Raw genomic sequence first — 24,971 nt, forward strand, 5'->3', positions numbered from 1 at the left:
GATATGTTGGATAGAAAGATGCCCGATCCAGTCCACAGGGCAAGTAAGCTCCAAAGGACACTTTAAGCACCATCTATACCCAAGATTTCTCTTTAGCCTAAAACCTCACCACTTTGCGGATCATGGGGACATCCTACAGTGCAGCAATACAAATGAACATCTATCTGGACTTTAAGCCTGACTGATAGGCTGCTCCACATAGCAGCTCACATGCAATCATTAGAATTTAAAAAAGTTGCAAAGCTTAAAGAGAGTGAAGTTTGAGGCCACTCAGTCTTAGAGACAAGGCTTTCTTGTAGATCTGTGCCTGATCATGTGGCTGCTTTCTCTTTCTTCTCTTTTGGTGGCCAATAGGTTAGTTGGGTGTCTGCAAAATCTTCCATTATACAGCCTGAGAGGCAAATAAATAGAGGAACTCCAGGTCTGCACATGTAGCAAGTACCAAACTATCACTTTACATCAGGGAATACAACAAAATGTAAGGCCACAAAGAAAAGTCTTTGGGATAGTGAGTCATAGACACGCGTGCCATAGTCCAAAAATTCTGGCTGTCCCGAGTGTCAATCCACAACCTGCCATGTTGTTAGCATTGATTTCCTCCTAGGTAAAGTCCCCAAATAAATATTGCCCATCGAAAAAAACAGGTTGGATATAAACGTGCCTGAAAAACATTTTTATAATCTAAGAATAAGATTTTAAAAACATAAGCCTACTCACAGTATTTATAAATCCCTCTAATTTCTTTAGAAGATCCTCAGAGTAATTCTAGTAAAACTATATAATTAAATCTTTCTTGTCTCCAAGAGCATTTAAGAGATGTGTTTGATTAAGGTCACTCACTAATGAAATGTTGACAGCTCAGCAGTAGGACTCAGCAGCTGTTTAACAGAACACAGCAACGTGAGGGAAAGACCACCACACCCCAAATTTAACACTGCAGAATTCAATGATGTAGTTGGAATTTGCTCAAAATATTGAAAGGAACATGTAGGCCTAACATACCTACCTTATAAAAAGGGCTATAAGGATTTTTGTGTCTGGTGTGCATATGAATATATGTATTTTTGAGCAGCTTCTAGCCAGCACGATCAACTCCCCTTAACCCAGAGTGACTGAAGCCTTTGCTGCAGCTGCCACCAGTTAGGGAGCATCAAGCACCGTTTTAGCTGGTGCTTGGGACAGGCCTATATAAGAGCTAGGTTCTTTGTGGTGGTGGCATGTGATAGAGCAGTTTCCCTGTGAGCTGTTTGTGTAGCTGGCCCTGTGAGGGCAGAGGCTTTGGCACAGACTGAGCTTCAGGTGGAAGATGCAGTCCTACAACTCCCAGTCTGCAGGAGTGTCTGGGGCCTTTCTCTGATGCCAGGAGAGGTGGCCTGTCCTCTAGGAGCTGTGCCACCAAGTGGAAGAGTTACAGAAGGAAGAGAGCCTTGGAGAAGATGGGATCTTCTCTGAGATGCAGGAGCTTGAATAGCCATGGACCCTAACTGCAGCAGAGAAGCTGGCAGTGTCCACACCTAGTGATGAGAAGAAGGATGGAAACTGGTGACTTCTAGCACCGAGAGGAAGGATTCTGCCCTAAGGGCTTACAAGTACAAAATATGTCCACTACACTCAAAGGTGAAGAGGAGCCAGATGTGCCTTCAAGCAAAGGATCTGGTCCACCTCTGGTCTGTAAGGATGAGTTTGGTCAGAGGAAAGGAGGTGCAAGAATGGTAAAAAGGTGGCTTTGGAAATAGAGTATATTGGGAATAAGATATAAAATCAGGAAAGAAAGACAGAAGGAGGTGAATATTCTGATGGTAGGAGCATCAAAGTCTACAAACACTAGTGAAGCTGACCTGTGGACTGGGATGCTGGCCTGTCTTCTGGGGTGCTGTAAGGAACTCCCTTAGACAACCCATTGAACTTTCTGTATGTCTGAGAGACTTGGTGTGGGGTATGGTAAGGACAGATGGACTTGCAGCCACGTACTAAGTGGTGAGAGGAAGGAAAGGGTGATAGAGCTGTAATTCAACTGGGGTTGTGTGTGCCTCATAACACTTGAGAGATAATAGCTTCATAACTGTATGCAATAATTATGCAAAATGATATAACTAAATCAGTGGTAGTGATAGGCTTACTATTTGATTATATTATTAGGCAATTACTTTCTTAGTAGTGTATTGCTTAATCAGTAAATGCTTAATCATTGTAGTCTCCTACATCAGTAATATTTCAAGCCTGCAGGTATGAGGGTGTTAGACCCATGAAGCAATAATGTCCAAAGGAGAACATAGCTAAACCAGCAAAGATGTAAATATCAACTCTTATTTTGCAATGTTGGACCTTAGGTACAAAAATGTTTGTCTGCCTCATCAGATTGTTTAAGTATTTAAACAAGAAATTAGTTCAATCAATGAGAATTGCAGTCATTCCTTCAGTTCAAGTTCCATTTGAAAAGATCTTTTAATTTCTTATTCCTACATAAATTTTAGTTCTTTCTTGATTCCAGCAATGGAAATAATAATTGAAATACCCAAATCAAATGAAGTACTACACTTTCCTTAAAATACTACCTTCTTAGAAATGCTGCAGACAGATTGCTTTTCTAGGTCAACAAGTTGGAAAAGAAAGCACTGTTAAAGCATCAGCCAGTTCACTTTAGGAATATGTATGTTTCCCAAGATAACACATTCAGCTGTACAGTTAGTTTGAGGATAATACATATAATTCTGGTAAATAAAATGATTTCATTACAGGAGCCAGAGAGGTATGAAATCACTTCTTGCATTACACCATCTATTGATCATGAAACAGCAGATTGCGTAGTTTGATAATTTGTTGGGAAATGACTTGGCTGTAATCTATATTGTTCCAGTCAGAGGAACTATGTATTTCTTATATATAGCTAATAAACCAGGACTTTACTGAACACAAATATTTATATTGCTGAAAGTTTACAAGCTAGACATTCTAAATAACAATTCTATATTACTGTAAAAAGTTGTGTAGAGATTTGACTCCTCCAAGGAAGGATCCAAGAAGGAGGTCAGACATAGAAGGCAGGCAAAGCAGCGAGGCTGAGAGCTGGGACCAAAGCAGACCAAGCAGGGGATCAGAGCAATGGAGAAAATCAAAACCATGACTGCGGAAGCTTTGCTAGATATACAAACATTTCTGCTATGATTACTTAATTTACCATGAATTTTGAATTTGATTAAAAGGCTTTCAGAAAATTATTCATAACAAAATATTTGCTCCTAATGAAATCATTACATATGAAACTAAAGGAAATTATTATGCAAATTAATATCTTTCTCACTCTACTTTGTTTTCTAGTTAGTGCTCTCTGAAAGCTAGAGGAAAATGTTTCAAGTAGGAGAAGTTTGGACAGAGAAAAGAAGGTGCAAGGACAGCAAATTTGAAACTGTACAGGAGCACTAACATACACACAAATAGTTTGTCAAATCAAACAACAAATGCCAAAGAAATTGTGATATACACATGAAATAAATCAATACTTTTTTATTTTTTTAAAGAAAGATCATCAGCATTTTTCATTTACTCTGAGGTAATGTGAGACTCTCCTGACTCCAGCTAACGACAACAAATTCAATTACCGCACACAAAGGAAACCTGCCAGCTCTTAAATCAGTCATCTTGCGTCTGCTGGCCAGTGCAGCCTGATGAAACAAGGGTTACAACTGTGCACCGACATGGAGAAAACAATTTCCTTTTTCTTCCAGAAAGGAACATAACAAGACACATTCAGGCATTTCATTCCAGTGAGCGCGCATGTGTGTACGTCTACTCCAGCTGTAGTCATGGACAACCACAGCTTGGATGGACTTAAACTTTATGTTTGCTCCAGTCAAGTATTTATCAGCATAAGGCAGTAATTTTACATTACATATCTATTTTCAGTAATACAATCATGGTATTCTTGTAAGCTATATCATCACACTATATGCCTACTTTTATATGAACATTTTTTCAGACCTATGAACCATATTACATGATAAGTAATGACCTAAGTAACAGAAATATATGTAATCAAAGGTGTATACATTTCTAATTTTTTTTCGCTACAGTGTTTGCTTAAACTATTCTCTGTATAATTGTGGGCATTATTTACATGAAAATTGACATCCTTGGGTCTCATAAAAATAATCAATCTGCATTACATGGACAAATTATTGTAATACAGAACTCGTAAAAACATGGAAAGGCATTCTATGATAATTTCAACACTTTTTTTGCTACAAATTCAACAAATTAATATTTTTTTAAAAGCAATATTTTAATGTTAACTCTAAGCAAATACAGCGTTAAAGCTGTAGCTAAGTTTCCAAAGCCAAAACCCCCTGCCCTTAGTGTTCCTGACATGAACTTTTTCCTGTTCGCTCATGTGAATGATAACTCAGTTCCCTGCTGGACTCTGTGTTGCCCTCCACTGTCAAGCTGCTTGCAGCAGAGAGCAGAAAAAGCCCCCGCTTGACCCTCTCTCATCTCAGCGTAGCTTTAACCTTGTGGCTTATTGTGTGCTTCTGATATTTTTAAAGGAAAGAAGGACTGAAACAACAAAAATAAAACTTGACATGTGGTGTGGAGTTCATTTTTTTTCATCAAGAAAGACTGGGACAATCATTTAAGCACTAACAGTGGGCCAGTTAGGTCAATGCCATAGGTTACCACACTTGCCGTGTGGTCTGCCTCTGAGCTGCTCAGAAACTCCAGCTCCTATTATGAGATTTAGGTCTGTCCACTAGCAGTGAAGTGCTAAATATTATTGAGGGTCTGGGTAATCGCATAACATATACAGTTACTTTGAAGATGAGAGTACTTGTGCCATTAGCTGCTGGCACCAACCTTCAGAAGTCCTTGTAGCGGGCAACATGGGCTTCCCTCTGAGAAAGGTCTATATTGACCTGGTTTGTAATGAAATATCAAAATGCTATCACTGAAATGCAAGGTAGGACAATTAAGAGCATGTGAACTATAAATGGTGCTGTATCCAGCACCTGTAAAGAAGTTCACCCCTGAGGTTGCTCCATATGTCCATTGCTCCATAGACCTCCATGAGGTCTTCCATAGCGAGGGGTGACGACTTGTGTCCCAGCTGTTCCCACATTAAGCAGATGACTGATGAATACTTTTGCACCTCATTGTGAAGATATTCCACAAAAAGATGGTGCTTGCAGTAATAGGGACCCTTTAAGAACTGCCAGTAGAAATCCAGGTAAGCGGGTGGTTAATGGATTAGCAGACACCAGGTTTGGGGGTCTGTTCTCACTGAAGAGAATAACTTCTGATGTGTGACTTAGTGAGTGCATGTTCTATTAGCCTATAGCTTACACAATATACTGTACTGAGGATGTTCAAGAGAGATGTAATGTGCTCTGTGCACCTTGTTGCATCTCACCCTAAGAGATTAGATTTAGCAATCCTTGCAATTTTGCTGTGAGTGTCACAATAACTGGTGGTTGATCTTTAGCAAAAGAGTGAAAAATGTGGAGGTATCCAAAACCTGACTGGACATGGTCCTGGGCAAATGCACAACTGCTGAAATAAAATGATTGCATGAAAATCTCAGCTTCCGTGAAAAATGAGATTACTTTCCATGCTGTTGCAGGGAAAGGTTTGAAAATATCAAAGGGTGCAATAACGGGATCAAGACCAAAGAGAAAAGAAATATATACATCTTAAAATCATACAATATTAACCCAGCCTGAAGATTTTAGGGGGCCTGACATGAATTTTGAACATTTCAGAAATGTCATTGGTGACTTATATTTCACTGAATTTCACTGAATTTTTAGAGTTGGAAGGGACCATAGAGATCATCTAGTGCAACTCCCCTGCTGAAGCAGGATTGCCCAGAGCATGTTAGAGCATGTTACTAAGGAACTTATATTCATTTGGGTCACTCACTGGGACATCCTTAAATAATCTGATACCGGTGCTAGAGCTAAAACACCAAAATGCTTCACTTATTTAAAAGGAATCTTCACCTGCCCAGCTGATTTAGCGTTCATCTGGGTTTTTGTTGCAGAAAAACAGTAAACAAAGCCTGCTGCAGTAAAGATGAGAATCTGTGCCAAAAAATGTAAGATGCACAAAAAAAATTGTGAGGGAAGTCTCACAAATCATTTGGCCTGGAACAGAAGTGCCAATAGAATGGCAGAAGAGAGATTTTGAGTCCAATAAATGTAAGCCTTTGGAGACCACAATAAAACGTGATTCTAGTGACAGTGCATGTCTATGAAAATTCACTGCAGTATCAGACATCCCAGGTGCCTATTTTATCAGGAATCGTTATGCTGCTCAGTGTTCCAGGAACAGTTCTGGACAATGAAATAGCTTTTGCGTTCAAAGAGGTGACATTTAGTCACCAGGCATTTAGCTGCCGGGCATAAAGGCCACTGCTCGTGAAAGGGGTTTGTTTGAAGGAAGAGAGTACATGTGTGTGTTATTAACTGGAGAATAAGGGTAAACTTTTAAATTAAATATGCTGCAGCTCAGTCAATATCTTGGGCTCAGCATCACTGACAAGGGGTGATGGGAAGGTCTGAGTTTCTGCTGAGCTCCCTTAGCGTTGGGACGGCACTGAGCCTCGCCAAAGATTTGGTTTGGAATCTTGCCTTTGTGAATACATATTTCAGATGTAAGAGTCTAATAAAATGAGAGTGTGCATTTGAATTTGCCTCTGATGAACACGCACCACAGAGGAAATAGTCATTTATATATGAGTGTTCAGCTGAAGGCTGCATCCTTGGGGAGCTGGTGTAATTCAGCAGTCTCCTCAGCTCCGGGGAGAGAAGAAATAAGAAGTAGTAATCGAACAGTTACAGTAAAACTAATCAAACCAAAACAAATCAATACAAGACAAAAAGCTCCTCCAAAAGGTATACTGACGTGCCTCCAAAAGGTATTCTGACCAGAAAAAGATTTTATAAATTAAGCGATTTTGCATTCATGGGAGGAAAACTAAAAAGTGGAACTACCAGGTGGTTGGTAATAACGTTATGGGGCTGGATGCACTGAAAAGCTCTGGTAGGCAGGCTCAGAACGCAGCCCTCGGACATGCCTGCTGGAAGCACAGTGTTGAATACTGTCACTGTTGCTCAGCTGTGACAAATAGAGGTAGAGCTAGAAAGAGAGAGGTACAGAGAGAGAAAGAAATACTTCTCCTGTTTTAAAACAGCTTTAAGATGAATCAGAAAAAAACGTGATTTAGGATGAAAGTCTGTTGGCAAGCCAGTCATTATTTGTAAAGGTTTGACCAGGAAGCCTAGAGAGAAGTTCACATGCAATTTAATATCTACTGGAGGAAAAAAACATTACAATTTTCCTTTCAATTTCTTTGCCACTTTCTTTATGGGGCTCTGAGCAACCTGATCTAGTTGAAGATGTCCCTGCTCATTGCAAGGGAGTTGGACTAGGTGACCTTTAAAGGTCCCTTCCAACCCAAACTAGTCTATGATTCTATGATCCTATGATCCTATTTTGGATCTCAGGTATGAGGAAGCAGACTGATGCTGCACCAAGAGCTCCTGAGGTTTTAAAACCCAGGGACTGTTCTGACATTGAGGATTCCTGTGGAGACACACTGTCTTCCCCTTTCATTTGCAGTCTGGTTAATGAGCCTGTAAATTGAATTAGCTCAGTCTAAGTGCTCAAAACCCAAGCTGAAATGAAGAGAAAACAAGATTAGAATGCTGTATGGAGGCTATACTTGTTTTGCTGCCTTTGATTTCCTGAGGAATGCAATAAGGCTGAAATAATAATAACAAAAGAATATGTGACTGGTGACATATGATTCATTATAATGTACAAAACAATCTATTAAACAGTGTTCAAATATCAGAGTGCTGGGTACTCAGCTGGCAAGTCAGTGTTTCCCGGCCTAAAGAGATTAAGGGTAGCTAAAGAAGGTGGCATCTTATTTTTCATTTTTTTCCCCAGTGCTATGGTATGTGCATATCCTTTTGGACAATGTTTGGCATCTCTTTTTTTAAATAGCAAATGAGTGGCCCAGGGAAGTGACTGCAAATTAGTTGTGAATACCTTGATTTATGATAACAACAGTGCACTGAAGTGTGGGCAAAAAGCTGGACAGTACTGCATTATTTCTTCCAAATGATTTTGAAGCAATCAGAAAGCATTATCTCTCCTCCAAAGCTTTTCTTCCCTCTGTAGATCAAGAAATACTCATTTTTCTGTTAGCAAACAGAAGAGGAAGGGCTCTCTCCTCTGTTGGTGGTGCCCCACTAGACCCTTCTGTGCCTGCCCAGAGCTGCTGTGTGCCGGTCTCACCCAGGGACCAGCTCTGATGGTGTCTGACATCCCTGTTCCAACAGGTGAATCACCAGCTCAGGCTCTGCCATTTGCACTGGCTAAACTCTGAATTTCTGTCAGTGAAAAGCCAGTCATTTCATCCAGCTTGAACAGGGATTCATCAGTCCATCCAGATAAGCATTTGCTGACATTACTTCCCTGCCCATCCTAAGGGTTAGCCTAAATCCAACTGGGTGACGTGATTCCCAATTCGGTGGCTGAGAGGCACAGAGCCTAAATGACTCAATGATTCATCCCTCTTGCAATTATCTCAACCATTAAGCAGACCAATAACTTAATCCCCTGCCCTCTACCTGGTCTTTCTTTGTTCGCTGCTAGCCTCAGTTATGGGTTAATGTCACGTGAAAAAGTCCAACTGGTCTCATCTCTTCTGTGTCTGTGGATGGCTCTTCTGCCTCCAGGTCTCGTAAAGATTTACCTTTGGGAAATCATGGCTATTAAACTCTCCTCAGGAGCAGACAAGACAAAGCTGATATGCTTCTGTAATCCTGAAGGCTGTATGAAATGCTATCCTTTCCATCCAGGATTTAATACATTCGTATATACATAAAAATTTCCTTCACCAAAACTGACATCCTCCCATCTTAAATGAAAAATAGCACAGCAGTCCAGGCATTGGATGACTTTTCTTATCAACTAGTGGCCGTATGGGACATCACTGTGTATGCAGATCATCTTCCTTGTGCAGGAGTCTGTCTACTGTTACATACATGAACAGCAGCTGGAAAAAACCGAACCTCACAAGATTTGAGTCTTTCTTTTCTCAGCAATGATCTGAAGACATGATGAACAAAACATATAAAGATTTATCAAGTTTTGAATAAAAGAAACCCACAGAAAGAATACTAGCAATAACGTTAGCTAGTAATAATGGAACGAAATGAAAGCCCTTTATCTTATTTTCATCACTCTTATTCCCGCGTGTGAAGTGAGAGCTAAGCTGCATTATTATATGTTATTATCTCTAGAGTATCTACTGTCTACAATCACAATAATGATGTGGTTTTCTAAGGAGAAAAAAAATGATAGAAAGAAAACACTGAATATGATTTTCTCCTATGAAAGCCAGAGATGCAAAAAAATATTCTAAATCACTAGTAGTCATATTTTTAGCTCAAAAATATATGTCAAAACTACTACATAGTGGAAAGTTTGAGAGAGGCAGACAAGATCCGTGCATCAAGTCAGATATAGAGTTTTGGTAGACATTTGCATGTTCAGCGACGGAATTTCCATATAGTCTGCAAGCAGTAATTTGTACAAACTCCCACAGAAGAATAAATTTGATCAAAAAAGGACCACTCCCATGTTGTTAGCATTGATTTCCTCCTAGGTAAAGTCCCCAAATAAATATTGCCCATCGAAAAAAACAGGTTGGATATAAACGTGCCTGAAAAACATTTTCATAATCTAAGAATAAGATTTTAAAAACATAAGCCTACTCACAGTATTTATAAATCCCTCTAATTTCTTTAGAAGATCCTCAGAGTAATTCTATCAAAACTATATAGTTAAATCTTTCTTGTCTCCGAGAGCATTTGAGAGATGTGTTTGATTAAGGTCACTCACTAATGAAATGTTGACAGCTCAGCAGTAGGACTCAGCAGCTGTTTAACAGAACACAGCAACGTGAGGGAAAGACCACCACACCCCAAATTTAACACTGCAGAATTCAATGATGTAGTTGGAATTTGCTCAAAATATTGAAAGGAACATGTAGGCCTAACATACCTACCTTATAAAAAGGGCTATAAGGATTTTTGTGTCTGGTGTGCGTATGAATATATGTGTTTATGAGTCAAAAGATGACAGAATTTTGAAAGAATTTGTTTTAAATTTTATTTAGCTGATATGACCCATTTTTCAAGAAAATGGCTGTAAATGTCAAGTTAGTTGACTACCTTTCCAAATACAATGTAGGGCATTTCTCCCTAAAGTGTTTGGAGATGGAGGCTTTCTGCTACCCCTGGCAAAAGGGTAGCAGCAGAAAGATCCCATATGTCCTCTTACCTCCTTGTGCACTTGTGTGCATGGCCTAGATACATGTGTTGATTTCCTCATTCGTTTAACTCATTCTTTATATAAACTGAAGAAACAACACACCCAACTCACTAATGTAAACAGAAATATAGGCACAGAAACCCTGCCATTCTGCCTAACAATTGTTTAACAGAAGTTAAATGAAATCTAAAAATACAATGAGATGGCAGTGTAAAGCACTTGTCATATGAATAATTAGACCTTGTAATAGCAACAGGATGCTTGGTCTGTTCTCATCTGTAGTATTTCTGTTTAGCAGCTGCTGTGCCCGGCAAAAAACTGCCAGATGCAGGAGTTCCCCTGATGGGTACCTGAACATGCTCTGTGTGTCTTCCTGAACTTTACTACAGCTAAAATGTTGTTCTGGACCTGCAGGAAAGTAGACAGATGTTTTGTCAGCTTAGCAAATGGGAATATTCCTTCTCTGAGCAAGTGGGAAATGCACTAAATCTGTCTCAGCTAGAAATGTGTTTAGCATTCACTGTTCAAATAATCTGGTTTTGTAATCTCTAAAGCATAGAGCATGTTGTTCACAAACTTTATTTACTTGTAACAGAATAAACAGACTTTTAGCTTTCCACATGTGCTTTTACAAACCAAAATACCTACTTCCATGCAACAGATGGGAAATCTAGGGCTCTTGAATATCTGGGTCCTGATGAATACTCTCCTAATTGTGCATTAACAATTAGAGATTATAGAATATGATGTTTCTGATTACTACCAGTGTAATAAAGTTAGAGGCGGTTGAAAACAGACTTTGTAGAGTGAAGAAAAAATTAGTATCACAAGACATGTCACTGTGAATTCATGCCATCTGTCTAATGATGAATGACACCAGTGTGAATGGTATCAAGTCAGCCTACAGATTTGCTATATATACTTAGTAACCTGCAAATACATAAGGCAAAATGGCCCCACTTACACTGTGCATCAAAACAGAGAGTATAACGCTTTGTCAGAGAGTAAACTGCTCGATTAAAATTACCACACGTTCAGAAATGAAGGCTGCGTTTGTTGTTTTCAACCTAGTTTATTTCTTTTTTGGACATCTGTTTTCTTCCAAAAGTATCTTTTTCATGATTGAGGTTTCATTTCACTGCTATTTTAATACTACAAATTCTAACAGTTTTTATACCTTGGCCTTTTATTCTCTGATCAATGAGAATGTGATGGGGTCCATTTTTACAGTAGTTCCAAATAGTACACTCTACATTTCTTCAGCAAAATGTAGACAATCTCTGCTACTTTATAGACGTGGCTAGATACTCTTTCAAGCATTTTTCTACTAATGAATGTTACTAATTTGCGATCCTTTCTTGAGGTGAAGCTGGTAAACTCACGGAAATTGAGTGCCTAGGACAGATGCTCTACTTGTATAAGCTGCTGAAATTGAAGTATATTTATGTATATACATATGACAAACTCTGATAGCTAGATGTCACCTACATATTGAAGAAATTATGTCGGGGTTATAAATGAGGCCAGAGTTTTCTTCTATTCTCTTCTGCTCTTTTTTTCCTTCCTGATACAGTTATAGGGGGTCTCACTTGGCATAATGTGATTTCTCCTTTAGCTTAGTTCAAACCTTTCATCTTAAATGTATTAAAGAGTTTGGCTCACCTGACCTAATTCAATCATGTAAAAGGTAAGTATTCAGACTAAGCTCACTAGTTAGATTTTCTCTACTTTCTCTGTCATGGAAGAAAGACGTGATGTGATGAATCTCCCTCTGCAGGCACCTTCCCGCATGTAGTGTGGAAGATTCTCAGATGTCTATCTCAGATCAGATGTTTGTCTTTCAGGCTGCATTGTACAGCATCTGTCCCTCGGGCATCATCCAGTACTAGTATCTTGATTCTGTGTCAAGAAGAAGCATCAGAAGACAACAACTAGCAGAACTATCATCATCTTTGTTCCTTTCAACTTATTAATAAATTTGAAAATGATAAAATGGGAGGAATTTATTGGAAATCGTATTATTTAGCAGCAACATCAAGGTAATGGGTTGGTCCAGTTCCTTGTGAGATGGGACAGAGTCAAAGAAGAGGCAATAGAGATAATATCTTCTTTCCAGGTGTTTCACAGGATGCTTCTCCATTCAGGAGAAATCTCCATAGTGACAACTTTTTTCTCTGTGCGTTTCAATTTTATGCTTGCTGGACCCCCTGGCCTTGAATTAATCAATGGCAGAACATTAGGGCCAAACAGGTGTCCCTGACCATGGCAGGGGGGTTGGAACTAGATGATCTTTAAGGTCCCTTCCAACCCAAACCATTCTATGATTCTATGATTCTATAATACAGTGAATCACCTCATTTTAGAAAGAAGTGTGGCAACCATGAATGCTATGAAATGCCACTAATTGTTTGTGTTTCTGTTTTGTAGATGGAAAATAAGTAATTTTATAGTCACCAAAAATGTGATTTCACTTGGGCTGAAGACCAGTTTTTTTTGCCTTTTGTTCAAAAGAAATTCACACTAACCCCCACCTAATTGCTGAAAGATTTGAGCCTGCATTTCCAAAATCTTGGCCAGAAAGCCTCCTCAGATGCCTGAAGCTCTGCAGCTGCTCATGACCACAGGCATTACAATTCTGGGTTGGCTGAGCATCGAGGGACTCATTTCATGCCTACACCTGTCGGGGGGGTCACAGGCTTCAGGAAGCAATTCAATATTCATGAACCTAGAGAGAAAATGGTGCCATGGAGACTGTGTAGGGAATGTTTGCCAGGATAGGGATGGAGTTCTTTAAGGAATGCCTTGCCCTTTACTTTATATGTAGAAAATGCAGAAATAGCACTGTAAGTAAGGATCATCATGCAAACTCAGAACCAGACTGGGGGTCTAAGGCACTACTACTACATGGTATTGAGTAGATGTAGCCAGAAATCTCAAGTGTGGGTTTTTTTAGATTTTTACATCTAGATCTACAAATTTTTGTAGATTTTTACATCTAGAGCCGGGTGCCTAACACTGCACCAACTGTTTGTGATTTGTTGGGATAGGGGAATTTGCTTCCCCTGTAGTTAAATCCACATTACCCTACTTTTCTTTGTTTGATCCTTGTTGCCCCAATTAATTAGCTTTCTCCTATTCCTTTGTTCAGATTCCCTTGGCCCAGTCCCTTGAAGAATTGACAAAACCAAACAGAGGCAGTGGTTACTGTGCGGTACAAGCTGCAGCTCAGTCTTATTTAATAACACTGTGTTACTCTGTGCAACAAATTGTGACTAATTGCTTCTCCACTGCTCTGCCAGTCAGTGAAAAGGCCAGCATCACAAAACACCAAGTCAGAGCTCCCCGCTGAATCTCTGTAAGCTTATATAAAAAGTAAACTTTGGTGAATGGGGTCTGACTGGTAGGGGAATTAAGGGTTTTGGTGGAATAAACGTGCCCATCATTGACTCCAGTGCTGAATTTTGCCATTTTCCGCTCAGGCATAATGTATATAAACAGTTTTGACTCTGCAGATCTTGTGAAAAATTCTTCCTCTTTGCCTTTCTCAGCAAACAAAAACTGCATTCATATAAAGTCATGTAATTTCCATTATTTGGTTTATCATGCGTGGGCTTCGATTTTTATTTTAATCAAGGAATATAATTTCTCCCTTTCTTGCTTTCTTCCTCGGTGCTAAAAAGTACACACTGGCTTTTTAATATTTAATTGACGAGATCGTTTTACAGGTTTTAGTTTAAAGGTACCCATAGCACAAACGCATCCATTATTAACTGCAGAACGGCAGTGTAGCTTCTTGGGAACCCTCTTTAGTTTAATATGAGAACCCCTGTCAACAGAAAACAGCGCTGATATTGTTGTTAAGTGTGACAAACTGGCAAATGCCATGGCCACCACGTTGGAACAATGCAAACTGCTTATGTCAATGGAAGAGGCGATGTTTAAAAGTGAGATGAAGGCAGAGAGCGAGAGGCTGTCGAGGAAGGTCCGATTCCGCGTCGCGTCCTCGCACAGCGGGAGGGTGCTGAAGGAGGTCTACGCCGACGGGGAGGCTGCTGACTCTCTGGACTCTGAGTACACCAGTAGCTCGGAGACCGACCAGACCAGCCGGCTGAGTGAAGTGGATGGGCAGCAGAATGGGCACGTAGGGTCCGAGTGCGACGAAAACGAGAACGAGCAGGATGACTTGCTCATTTTAGTCAGAGCCACTAAAGAGAAGGGGTTTGGTACAAAGCGAGTCAACATCCTCAGCAAAAACGGCACAGTCAGGGGAGTCAAGCATAAAGTCAGCGCTGGTCAAGCCCTCTTTGACAATTTGGCAAAAGTATTTCAGGTAGGTGATGTGCTCCTGCTGGCTCTAAGCCCCGTGCCGGTCCCTTTTAACTCCCCACATTCTTCTTTCCCATTGTCTAAACATATCTCATTTATGATTTCTCAATATTCTGCCTCATTCCCTTTGCTGTCTGCTTACCGCTGTTGCACAGGAGGGGCTCATTGCTGTTTCTGGTATACTCCAGCTCCCCACTTCAAATTAAATTTGGAATTTTTTCTTTCAAAACTGACCTAAAATTTGCTGACCAGGGATGAGTATGTTGTGCTATCCATGTATGGACCAGGAAAGAAATGTAACAGAGGAATTAACTGGGGCTTTGTTGGAGATCTGTACAGATCCACTGTACAGGGATGTGTCATGTTTCCACTTATATTAGTTCTAATGAGCTTACGATGTTATCTACTGTCCTCTGCATGTAAATATGTATACTTGCAAATTCCACTGTGTTTAATCTGCAAAGTAGATCAAATTAGATGTAGGATGGCAGCAATGGTGGTTTTCCCACATGAAAATTTCAGGGGAATGAAATCTTAGTCAGAGGTCTCTTTTATTAATGTCTGTTTTCCATTTATATTGTAGAAGGAGCAGAACATCTGTATTTGAAACAGTATATGCCACACTGACATCTTAAGCAGAGAAATATGGGCCTCAGAAAAAACAAGACAAAATTTCTAAAATATTTAGTTCATGTATATATGATTTATCCATATAAGCTATTCAAGTCTTTGAATCATTAATATTCAAACAAAAGAGCAACATGTATGCAACAAACTCTTTCTAAAGGTTGTTATAATCCAGAATCATAATGGTCACTTAAATTAACTTATAATTGGCTTCAGAGCATTGTTTTAAAGCATTCGTGGAGTTTTAGTGTGGGGAATTTGATATTAGTAGCACCTGTTGAAATAAAATCTAGCAGTTCTTTCTTACTTTGAAGCTAAGTCATTTCATAATATGTTTAGAAATGGCTATAGATTAACATTCTCTTGCTTCTGAATATGAATTTTTCCTCTATGTTGTACCTAAATTATAACAGTCTTTTTGTCAGTATCAATGTTCCTCTGGAGGATGGATATTTCAAAGATTAATTGTCTGTTCATTTTGGTTCTTTACATCACATAGCACTCAAGTAGCTTTCTTGCTTTCAAGCCACTCACTGAAGAGTTTGTCCTTGAATTCCCTACTCTGATAAAATTTGTAACAGACTCAATTTTTCTGAGTAGATATGAGTTACGAAGTGTTAACTGGGGCATGTCTGAATTCTTCTCCAACCTTTATTCCAAATACTGCTTCATGTTGTTTCGCTACATGGAGAACACCATTTCACCTCTCTAGCCTCATTCCCTCCTAAAACATTCCTTCCGCTGCATCAGTGACACCAAGCTAAAAAATTTGAATCACCTAAATAAATGGACCCTTAGTTAGTGGCCCTGTCACCTTGCTGTTTCTATCTCCAGTTTTAGGCTGGAAGTTCTTCAGGAAAGGTTCATGGACTGAAATCAATGTATGTTGATTGAAATGAAGTTTCTTTTATTCCTAGAAGAGTTACAGCTAGGACAAACACTATTTCCATGAAGTGTTTTGCCAGAAGAAAAGAAGGCTTGAAAGGAGGCATATCCATCTGATAACTTCAGAAAATGATATGTAGTCAAGTCTACCACAGAAATACATAATTAAAACCTGTAAAATAATTAAGATAAGGAACATGTATTTTACAGCAGAAGAAAGTAGAAAAATTAAATTATCAGATGAAAACAAACTTAAAAGTTTTTATACAGCACATAATTTAATTTAAGTACTCTGCTACAGGCATTGTAAAGGCCAAAATAATAGGCAGGTTTTGAAAACGGATGAAGAAAATATATGGGAAACTGAGAAGTTTCTGCTTAGGCAGGTCTAGATGACTGATTTCCACAAATAACTGTATATTCTTACTTTAAGCATCTACTGGATCATAAACTATATTCAATAATACAGAGAACATCATAATTTGATGTTTCTACACAAACGAGTTCCTGTTTCCCCAGAGATAAAGTTTGAAGTCTAGTGAAGAAGAATGACAGTTTGCATATCCTTTATGTTATACTGTGAGGCAATTTTCTGTGCCACGTGATGAACACAGAGGAGAGTAAAGCACAAAGGTTGGCTTTGAGAATGAGTGGTAACTGCTTGATCCCCATGTGAAATATGATCAAAATATGTCCAATTACAAATGAAGTAATGACCTTTAGGGTAAGATTAGAGGACGATTTCTAGTTTTCTGTAAGTATGTTCCAGACAATTAATTGCACAGTAATACCACTTAGAGAAAAAACAGGAGTTCTGCATTTAAAGGTGTGATAAGATAGAAATACGTTTCTGTTAGAAGATATAACTCAAAATCCTTATCTGGGCATTTTTGTAATTTCCTCCTTGATTAGTGGTTGAGTCACCATCCCTGGAGGTATTTAAAAGATGTTTAGATGTGACACTTAGTGATGTGATTTAGTGGTGGACTTGGCAGTGTTGGGCTAATGGTTGGATTCGATGATCTTAATTTTCTTTTCCAACCTAAATGATTTTATGATTCCATATGAGGTCATCTGCAGTTACATGTTTCGCTTCTTTTAGCTAAGCAACAGCAGATGTGTAACAACAGTTGAGATGTATACGAAGTCCCTTATCCCCGAGGAGAGCCCCTTTGATGATTCAGCAGTAGATGACCTCATGATACATTTCTCAGAGTCAGTGTCAAAGCAGGCATTTGTAATCTCAGAATATGAGCATGAACTCTCGACAATCCTAAATCCTGAGCAGTGTCAGTATTCTGATTCTTCAGACGATATCTGCAAACTCCTCTGCTGTCCTATGACCCCAAATCCCCAGATGGTCCCTGTGGTAGAGGACAGATCCTTTAAAACAAATCACTTTCCTCAGGTACTCTAGGGATAAGCAGGGATTCATTAACTGGGCTTTATTAAGTTGTGCAGTCAAGACCTTTGATGTTTTCTTTGAGATACCTGTGCTAAAAGCAATTCTATGTATTTTAATGTTCCATGGAATATTTTGGATTTTGAATATTTTTTCCACGTTTTCTAACTACAGCCTTTCTAGCGAATTGGTTCAGACAGTTCCTTCCCGTAACGGACTCATCGGAAAAATCTCACACCTTCAGGAGTTTTTGGGAATATGAATAGAGTAATTTAATACAGCAAGTATTTCCAGAGGAAAAGGTGGTTTTGGTTGTGGTTGTTGTATGATAGAAGTCTGGCCTGAGAATGTATATTTACTGCTGAGTAGATATGTATCCCATGCTACATCTTCCCACAATCATGCACAAGCAATTCCATCACCAGCACAACCAGCGACTTCCCATTTCCACCCTTCCTTGAGAAGAGAAACCAGGTCCCTCGCATTAGTCTGTCTGATGACTGTCTGTGTCCCCAGATGCGAGCTGCAGCGCTGTGACAGTAAAAAGGTCTCCTATCAGGTCGGCCCTGCGTGGCTGGTGAGGCTTCTGCGAGCCTGATGAGAGCTGGGGCTGGCACAGCTGTGTGGATGGGGTGGGACAGAGCTTCATGGCAGGACATTTTGGGGGCAGGATGATGGAGAAGAGACCAGCTCTATCGATGCTTCAGGGGAGCATGGTTTCCATGACAACCCCTCCATCCTTTCCCTCCCAGGGGCGGATGCCACAGGGAAAGCGTTGACATAGCAACCACATCCCGCCAGGGAAGGCGGGAGGCCAGTCGGTGGCCATCGGTGGGGGGGCAGGGATGGTCACACATGTCTACCCGGCCTCCACGTGGTACCAGAGGGCTGACCTCCTGTAGGGCGGGCAGTACAGTGGTCAAACAGTCCTGATAAATGTGCACTACTCAAAAGCCTGAATGACAGAAAGGATCCGGAGCTCCCAGTCTCCCTGTTTGCGGACCTCCTCAGAATAAATGAAATTATCTCCTGCTGAAACAATAAAACTGATGGTACTGGCACCTCTGGAGCTGGGGATGTGACCTGCTAATTGCATCAGGAACATAAACCCCTTCTCTGCATATCCAAATAATTGTGGTCTTATTTCAGTACATTACTAAAATTTTTGATTTCTAATCCTTAGAATAATGTTAAAATGTGAACGGGTATGAATATTTCCTGTATTTTCCCATAGACAGTAGTAGAGAAATGATTCATGTTTCCTTAAAATAAATGTAATTCCCTTCATGACCAATTTTTATGACTAGGCCATCCCTATGATGGCTTCCAGGTGACACGGAGCAAAAAATCCTTGGGTTGTCATTACTAAGTGTCATTACTACATTACTAAGTAGCGCAATGATCATTTCATGCCAGACTGGGTTTCCATCCCAACATGCGACATAATGGAGCTCAGCCAAAGGTTCTCCCCCTATTTCCACTGTTTTAACGTGAGTCCTTTCCTCCATTTCCACTCTTACATGCTCCACTAGGCTTCAGGCCTGCTCTGAAAGGTCACCTTCCGCTAAATTAGCTACAGAGCTCGTTCTCAGGCAGGGCCCGCTGACGTCTGTTACGAAAGGGCAGGCCTGGCTAGCAAACCTGATTAATGCCTTTGTGAACATTCCGTCAGAAGGGATATGGGTGAAGAGTCAGACACAATGCTCTTGGTCTTTAAGATATTTTCCAGTACGGTGTCTCAGGCAGAGCTAACTTTTAAGGTTGCAAAGTGCAAGTCAATATTCAGCCCGATAAAGAATTACTTATTAATGGTTAGAGAGATGGGAAAGAGTTAAGAATCAGGCAGAAGTTTGTTAAGAGAAGGAGTGCTTCTGGGGTGGTTAGGTTCACTTTCATCTTTCTTTACTTTTAGGTGACCTGGAAAAGTGAATACACAGCAGGACAAGCAGAGCTTACAAACCAGAAGGGCTAGCTAATACAATAGCAAAAATAAAATGGAAGACAACAGCAAAAACAACTGTCTTCCAAAGGAGGCAGATGCTGAAAAGTGCTGTTAAGGAAAGTTTCTGGTGCAATAGTACAAGCAAAGGTTTTAGGGTGAGTGGCACGTTGTATACCACTTCAGACCCTGAGGCATATATCATTATCATCCCTAGAATTCTGGGGAGAAGAAAAAGAGAGAAAGGTCTGCACTTTCACTGCAGGAGTCACAATGTTGTCCTCTTCACTTATTTGGCAGATGATCAGTGCTGACACTCCAGCATTATTGGACTCTTTAAACTCAAAGACCTCTGCTAGGACTAGGCTAAGATTGTGGAAGGTCTCCTGAGCTTTCCTTTCCTAATCTCATCCATAAACACTGCCCTGTGACTCCCAAATGGGCATAGCTTGCAAAAGGAAAAGACATACTGGATTGCTTGTACCTACTAGTAGCAATGTCAGGAAACCTGCTGATATCCTTAAGCCATAGCATTTGCTGTAGTAATGCCACTTACATGGATGGAGGCAAATCCCAGTGAGCGGTAGGTACCTCCTTTGATGTATAAAGTTCCAGTTTATGTTCCTAGTGTTAGCAAGTGTGGAAAACTACTTATTAAACAGTGTTGCACTGAAATCCACTGAAGAATAGGAAAAATTGTAATGACAGAGAGGATCAAGTGATTATGAAAAGTAGGTTTCTGTTTGTTACAGAAAATTCAGCATTAGAAGGACAACTGGATCACCACTGAAATGGGCACAGTGTTACTTCACTGCTTCCTTTGTACCTTCCTAAGTGCTTTGATCTGTGACCACAGTGCACAGGACAGTGATTCAGCTGATTAAGTGACAGTTAAAACAGGTAGTTTCCAGAGCTGGTGCCTGAATAGCCACACTGATTCAAAAAGGAAGATGATTAGGTCTGTACGCTTTTGACTGGAGCCTGGGGTTGGTCATTACTTAGGATATTGGTATTTGTTGTTCTCATGTTCTCATATAAATCATCTGTAAAGCACTGAGCTCAGGCAAGTCTATAATTAGACTGTTCATTATATTTTAGGGTTTGCTGCTATTGGACTTGAAATACATATTTGACATAGACTTGAAATGATCAGTAAACAGACTTTAAACTATCTAAACGTCTGAAAGTGATATATAGCTTTGAGTTCAAAAAGACTTAGCTGTCTCATTTTTTAAAAATTTAGGTAAGGGGTGTCTCGACTTTTCAATACACTCAGCATTGGGAAGCTTAGCAACAAAACCATGGTTACATTTGTCATTTCTTCAAGATTGAACCAACAACTGAATAAAAAAAAATTGCTAGACTTTTATCTGTCTGACCAGCATGTACGGGACATCTGTTCAACCTTCCAGAGCACCACATGGCCTCAAAATTATCCTTGCTCTGATGTGTCTTGATCCTTGCAAAGGATCCATAAATGAGGACACTGTTCTTGAGACACTCATGTGCACTGTATGAGGCTAAGCAGAGGCAAACCCTGGGACAATAAACATTTCTGTTCTGTGTTTACGTATGTTTCTGCTTCAGAGGACATAATAAGCAGATACTTGGCTTCCTGAATCACACCTACATCTGCAGGTGAGTGAAAACTGTTATGACACTGAATTAATATTTCCCCACCGGCTGCAATATTTTTATCTGTTTATCTTAGGTAGAAATGACTACATAAAATGCAAGACAGCTGAGAAAGTTTTTAAGCATTGTGTTGCCAGGCATTAGTGGCATGAATGGTGCAGTTTTGAACACTGTCAGGGTAATCGGTGCACACCAGCCTTCCCTGAGCCAGAGACTGAACTGACACACTTTCCAGCAAGGGTCTGTGAAACACACTGCAGTCTCAAGGATAACCAAGCTCTGGTAGGTGCAAAATGGAAGCAGCAGTGAGGAAAAGATAATTTTGCACTTTATTAGCACCTTCTCTCTTCTGTTGATAGAAGACAACTTCTAAGAACTGACTGGAGCTGAATAGGCTTACCTCAGCTGGGGTATAAGTTCCTGGGGTCCAAGCAGATTGTGAAGCTTGGAGGAAAAAGCAGAGCTGCTGCCCTGGGCTGTGAGGGAGGACAGAATTAAATAGTTCCCTCTGTGAAGTCCACATCATATGGCTACTTTCCCATACATAGTGATTTATTAATAAGCCTCATCCCCTGGCCTTATCTTTTGCATGACAAAGGGCATAGCAAAGAAGCTGTGCTTATACTGCAGCAAATATGTATATACAGAATATGTAATACTGGAGTGAATCAAGACTTTAGGTACAGATTCAAAAAACCTGTAGATTTCTGAAGAAGAACTTAAGACACCAAGCTCCAAAGCTGTGATCCTCCACACCTCTCTTTGGTGCCACTTTGTCTCAAAGGCAGCAAAAGCCTTTCATTAATGAAAATTTGACTAATGATCTGCCTTGGCCATGTGCCTCAGCATCTCAGTATTGACAGGACATGACAGTTACCTCCTACTCATGTCCTGTGGGAACCACAAAATAGGCGTTCCTTTGCCTGTCTCACCTGCAGGATTTGATGCAGTAGGTGTCCTCTGAGCATGCCTATTGGATCAGATCCTACACAAACTGCACATAAGCAGATGCTGCTTTGTTACAAATCGTGTCTGCAGGAGGCAGCGGTGGGAGTTGTACTTTGAATTAGACAGTCACAAGACAGCATGAATAAGTTGCTGGAGCAGGAGTGGAACACAGGCTTGCTGAGTCTCAACTTGCCATCCCAAATACTAGGCTTCAGCATCGTGCTTGACTTCCACTTCTTTCTTTCTTGCTCTTAAGCATTACAGTGATGGCATTTCTTCACCATGGAGTTATCCTAGAAAAGCTTGTAGCCTGTGACTTGCTTGTGAGGGACAAGAGGTAGAGAGGAGACTCAATCGAGGTAGCCAAGACATGAGAGATAGCAAATAACCACGTTCTGCCACCTTGTTTCGTGCTTTCTCTTTAAATGTAAAAATACATTTGTTTTCTTTTTGAAAGAAAGAACCAGTGTACTTGTTCTCAGGGAATCAATGTGAACGCCAAAAGGAAAAAGACGCCTCCTGGTTTTACAAAGTGGAATTCCTAAATCATATTGGCCTCAGGAAATTGTCTGAGCTGAAAACAGATATAAAATGTGAGAGTATGAGGAGGAAATACCATATATGCTTGCCATCCTCTTACTTTTAATTACCTGTCTAGTAGATGACCTGGAATACTAGATGAACGCTGGGTCTGAGTCCATGTACTGGTCTGGGACTCTTACAAATGTTCCTCTGTGGAATTGCTCAATAAGGTCCTTGACCTTTGAATTTACATGAAAAATGCTTCATCTTGTTTTAAACCAACTTGGAAAAAAGTAATGTTATGTAAACACCCTATTGAAAAAATTCTTAGGATGTCAGTGCAGAATTTTTTCTACTTATGTTAACAGTAGATCTTTTTTTCTAAATTGGTGTCTTACAAGAAAGATGAAAAAGATGAACTGATTAGTCTTAATCATTAATTAGTAGCAATAACCCTTCATTTTTTTTTCAAGCTCTGGAGCTCAACTTAGTAACTCAGCAGGGCAACTGTGAGAAAATATCTTTTGAAATATTCTTAAAACTAGGACCATAAAGAAAACTTGGGGCTTTTCCCCTTTCTTTAACATGGTGCAAGAGGCTGCTGGCTAGAGAATTTGCTGTGTCTTCTTGCCCTTGAATATCTGCGTGCCTTTGACACAGCATACACAAAGTCTTTGGAACACATAAAGCTGAAATAAATTGCCTACAAATATGAACCGTCCTACATGCTTAATTACTAGCATAATTATTGGTCATCGACCTCTAATTTTTGTGCACAAATAAATTACTTTGCAACCAAATATATGAGGGTCCTCATTGCACCTGTCCTGGGTGAAGTGTGCTTTTGTTATATTTACAAAAAAGGAAGCAAATATTTAGCTATGCTGGGCTAATTTTTCACAACAGCTGTGCAGTTGTGCAATTGCAAAAATATGGTAATAATGAGGGTAAGACACAGTTCCTTTCAAAAAAAAAAAAAAAAAGTTCAAAAGATTGAGGAATTATCTTTACCCTAGTGGTATGATTTTCCAGGGATGTACTAATGCTTTTGATTTCATGCCATAAAAGGCATTAGCAAAAATACTTTCTAACAAATTAATTACATTACAATTCCATTTAGTTTACAAAGCTCAGAACTGTTTCAGTTCTGAGCTAGGATTTATGAATACTTGCATTAGTATTTGTAAATAAAAGCTAGACAAATATAAATGTACACATGCCATACAGGTATTGTGTTACAATGACCCAGAAAAACTGCATTTTAGCAGTGGACCAAACCCACGTTTCAGGAGTCACCTGCCGCCAAGTTAATTGGTGTATAGGTGTCATTGAGGACTATTTCCTTCCCTAAGGGAGAAGAAATGAAGTCATGCTTTATTTGCAGATGATGCTTGCTAGACGGCTCCAGCCTATCAGCAGCCTGTTCTGACATTTGTCTGCTAGTGCTGACAGTTTGTTACACACTACACCAACGCAGGGGACATGATTAACAGCTTGAAAGAAAGAAACGGTCAAAGAGATACTGCTTTAACCTGTGACTGTAACGTTCAGCAGCATCATGAGTTTGTAGCTTAAGGGCAATAAAATATGCCTCAGATGGGAATTTGCAGCCAGAGAGAAAAGGATATGACTTTCATGCATGAAAACCTTCCTCATTGCTGCAACACCCAGTACTAGGTAGTACAAAGCATGAAACTCTAATCTCACCGAATTTTTCCAAAACTTGCCTGATAAACAGCAGCTAGGACAGCATCCCCAGCCTGTTGATTTTGAAAAGGAGTCGGAAAAGCATAGCTTCCCATCCAAGCAGGCAATCTTGTTGTTTTTCTTGACACAGTAGTTATGTTGTGGAGAGGCTGCCACAGCACAACTCTTTACAGCCTCCATCATGCAAAACAGCAGAAATGGTCGCAGGCGAGCAGCTGCAGTCAGTGAGGTAGAGACTCATTTCACACATGGCAAGAAAGAAGACAGAAAAACCATCATTCATTGCTAGTGTGAATGGTGGGAAGCATTTTAACAACCTCAGTACAATTTTGCTTTGGAACTATATCTAGAGACATAATCCATCAATAATGTCAGAGGAGTATGTCTTCTATACCACAGAAATACCATATACAGACTGGTCCTTTACTCCCAGGACATAACGGGAAAACTTACTGGCCAATATTTGCATAAGTTTATAACGACATGCAACGTTATATCCTGCATTGACAAATCAACCAGTGCCAGTGCAAAGGCAAAGAAAATTTTCTTTACTGCTTGTAGCCTTGTTTGGAACATTGCTGATTACCTGGGAAGTTTCAAAAATAGTAATAACTGACAGCAGTCATAGACTATCATTTAAGA

The 24,971-nt window shown here is 39.9% G+C and overlaps 1 protein-coding gene across 1 annotated transcript in view; it reads left to right on the forward strand.

The window, feature by feature from the left end:
• Positions 1-14,272: 14,272 nt before the first annotated feature.
• GRXCR1 (glutaredoxin and cysteine rich domain containing 1) overlaps positions 14,273-24,971 on the forward strand; it is a 40,975-nt gene continuing 30,276 nt past the window's right edge. Inside the window, exons 1-2 of the mRNA XM_074155138.1 lie at positions 14,273-14,668; positions 17,860-17,862. Coding sequence (XP_074011239.1) covers positions 14,273-14,668; positions 17,860-17,862 — 399 coding nt within the window. The remainder of the gene's footprint in view (positions 14,669-17,859; positions 17,863-24,971) is intronic.

Source organism: Numenius arquata, chromosome 10 (genome assembly GCF_964106895.1).
Source record: "Numenius arquata chromosome 10, bNumArq3.hap1.1, whole genome shotgun sequence".
Classification (NCBI taxonomy): domain Eukaryota; kingdom Metazoa; phylum Chordata; class Aves; order Charadriiformes; family Scolopacidae; genus Numenius; species Numenius arquata.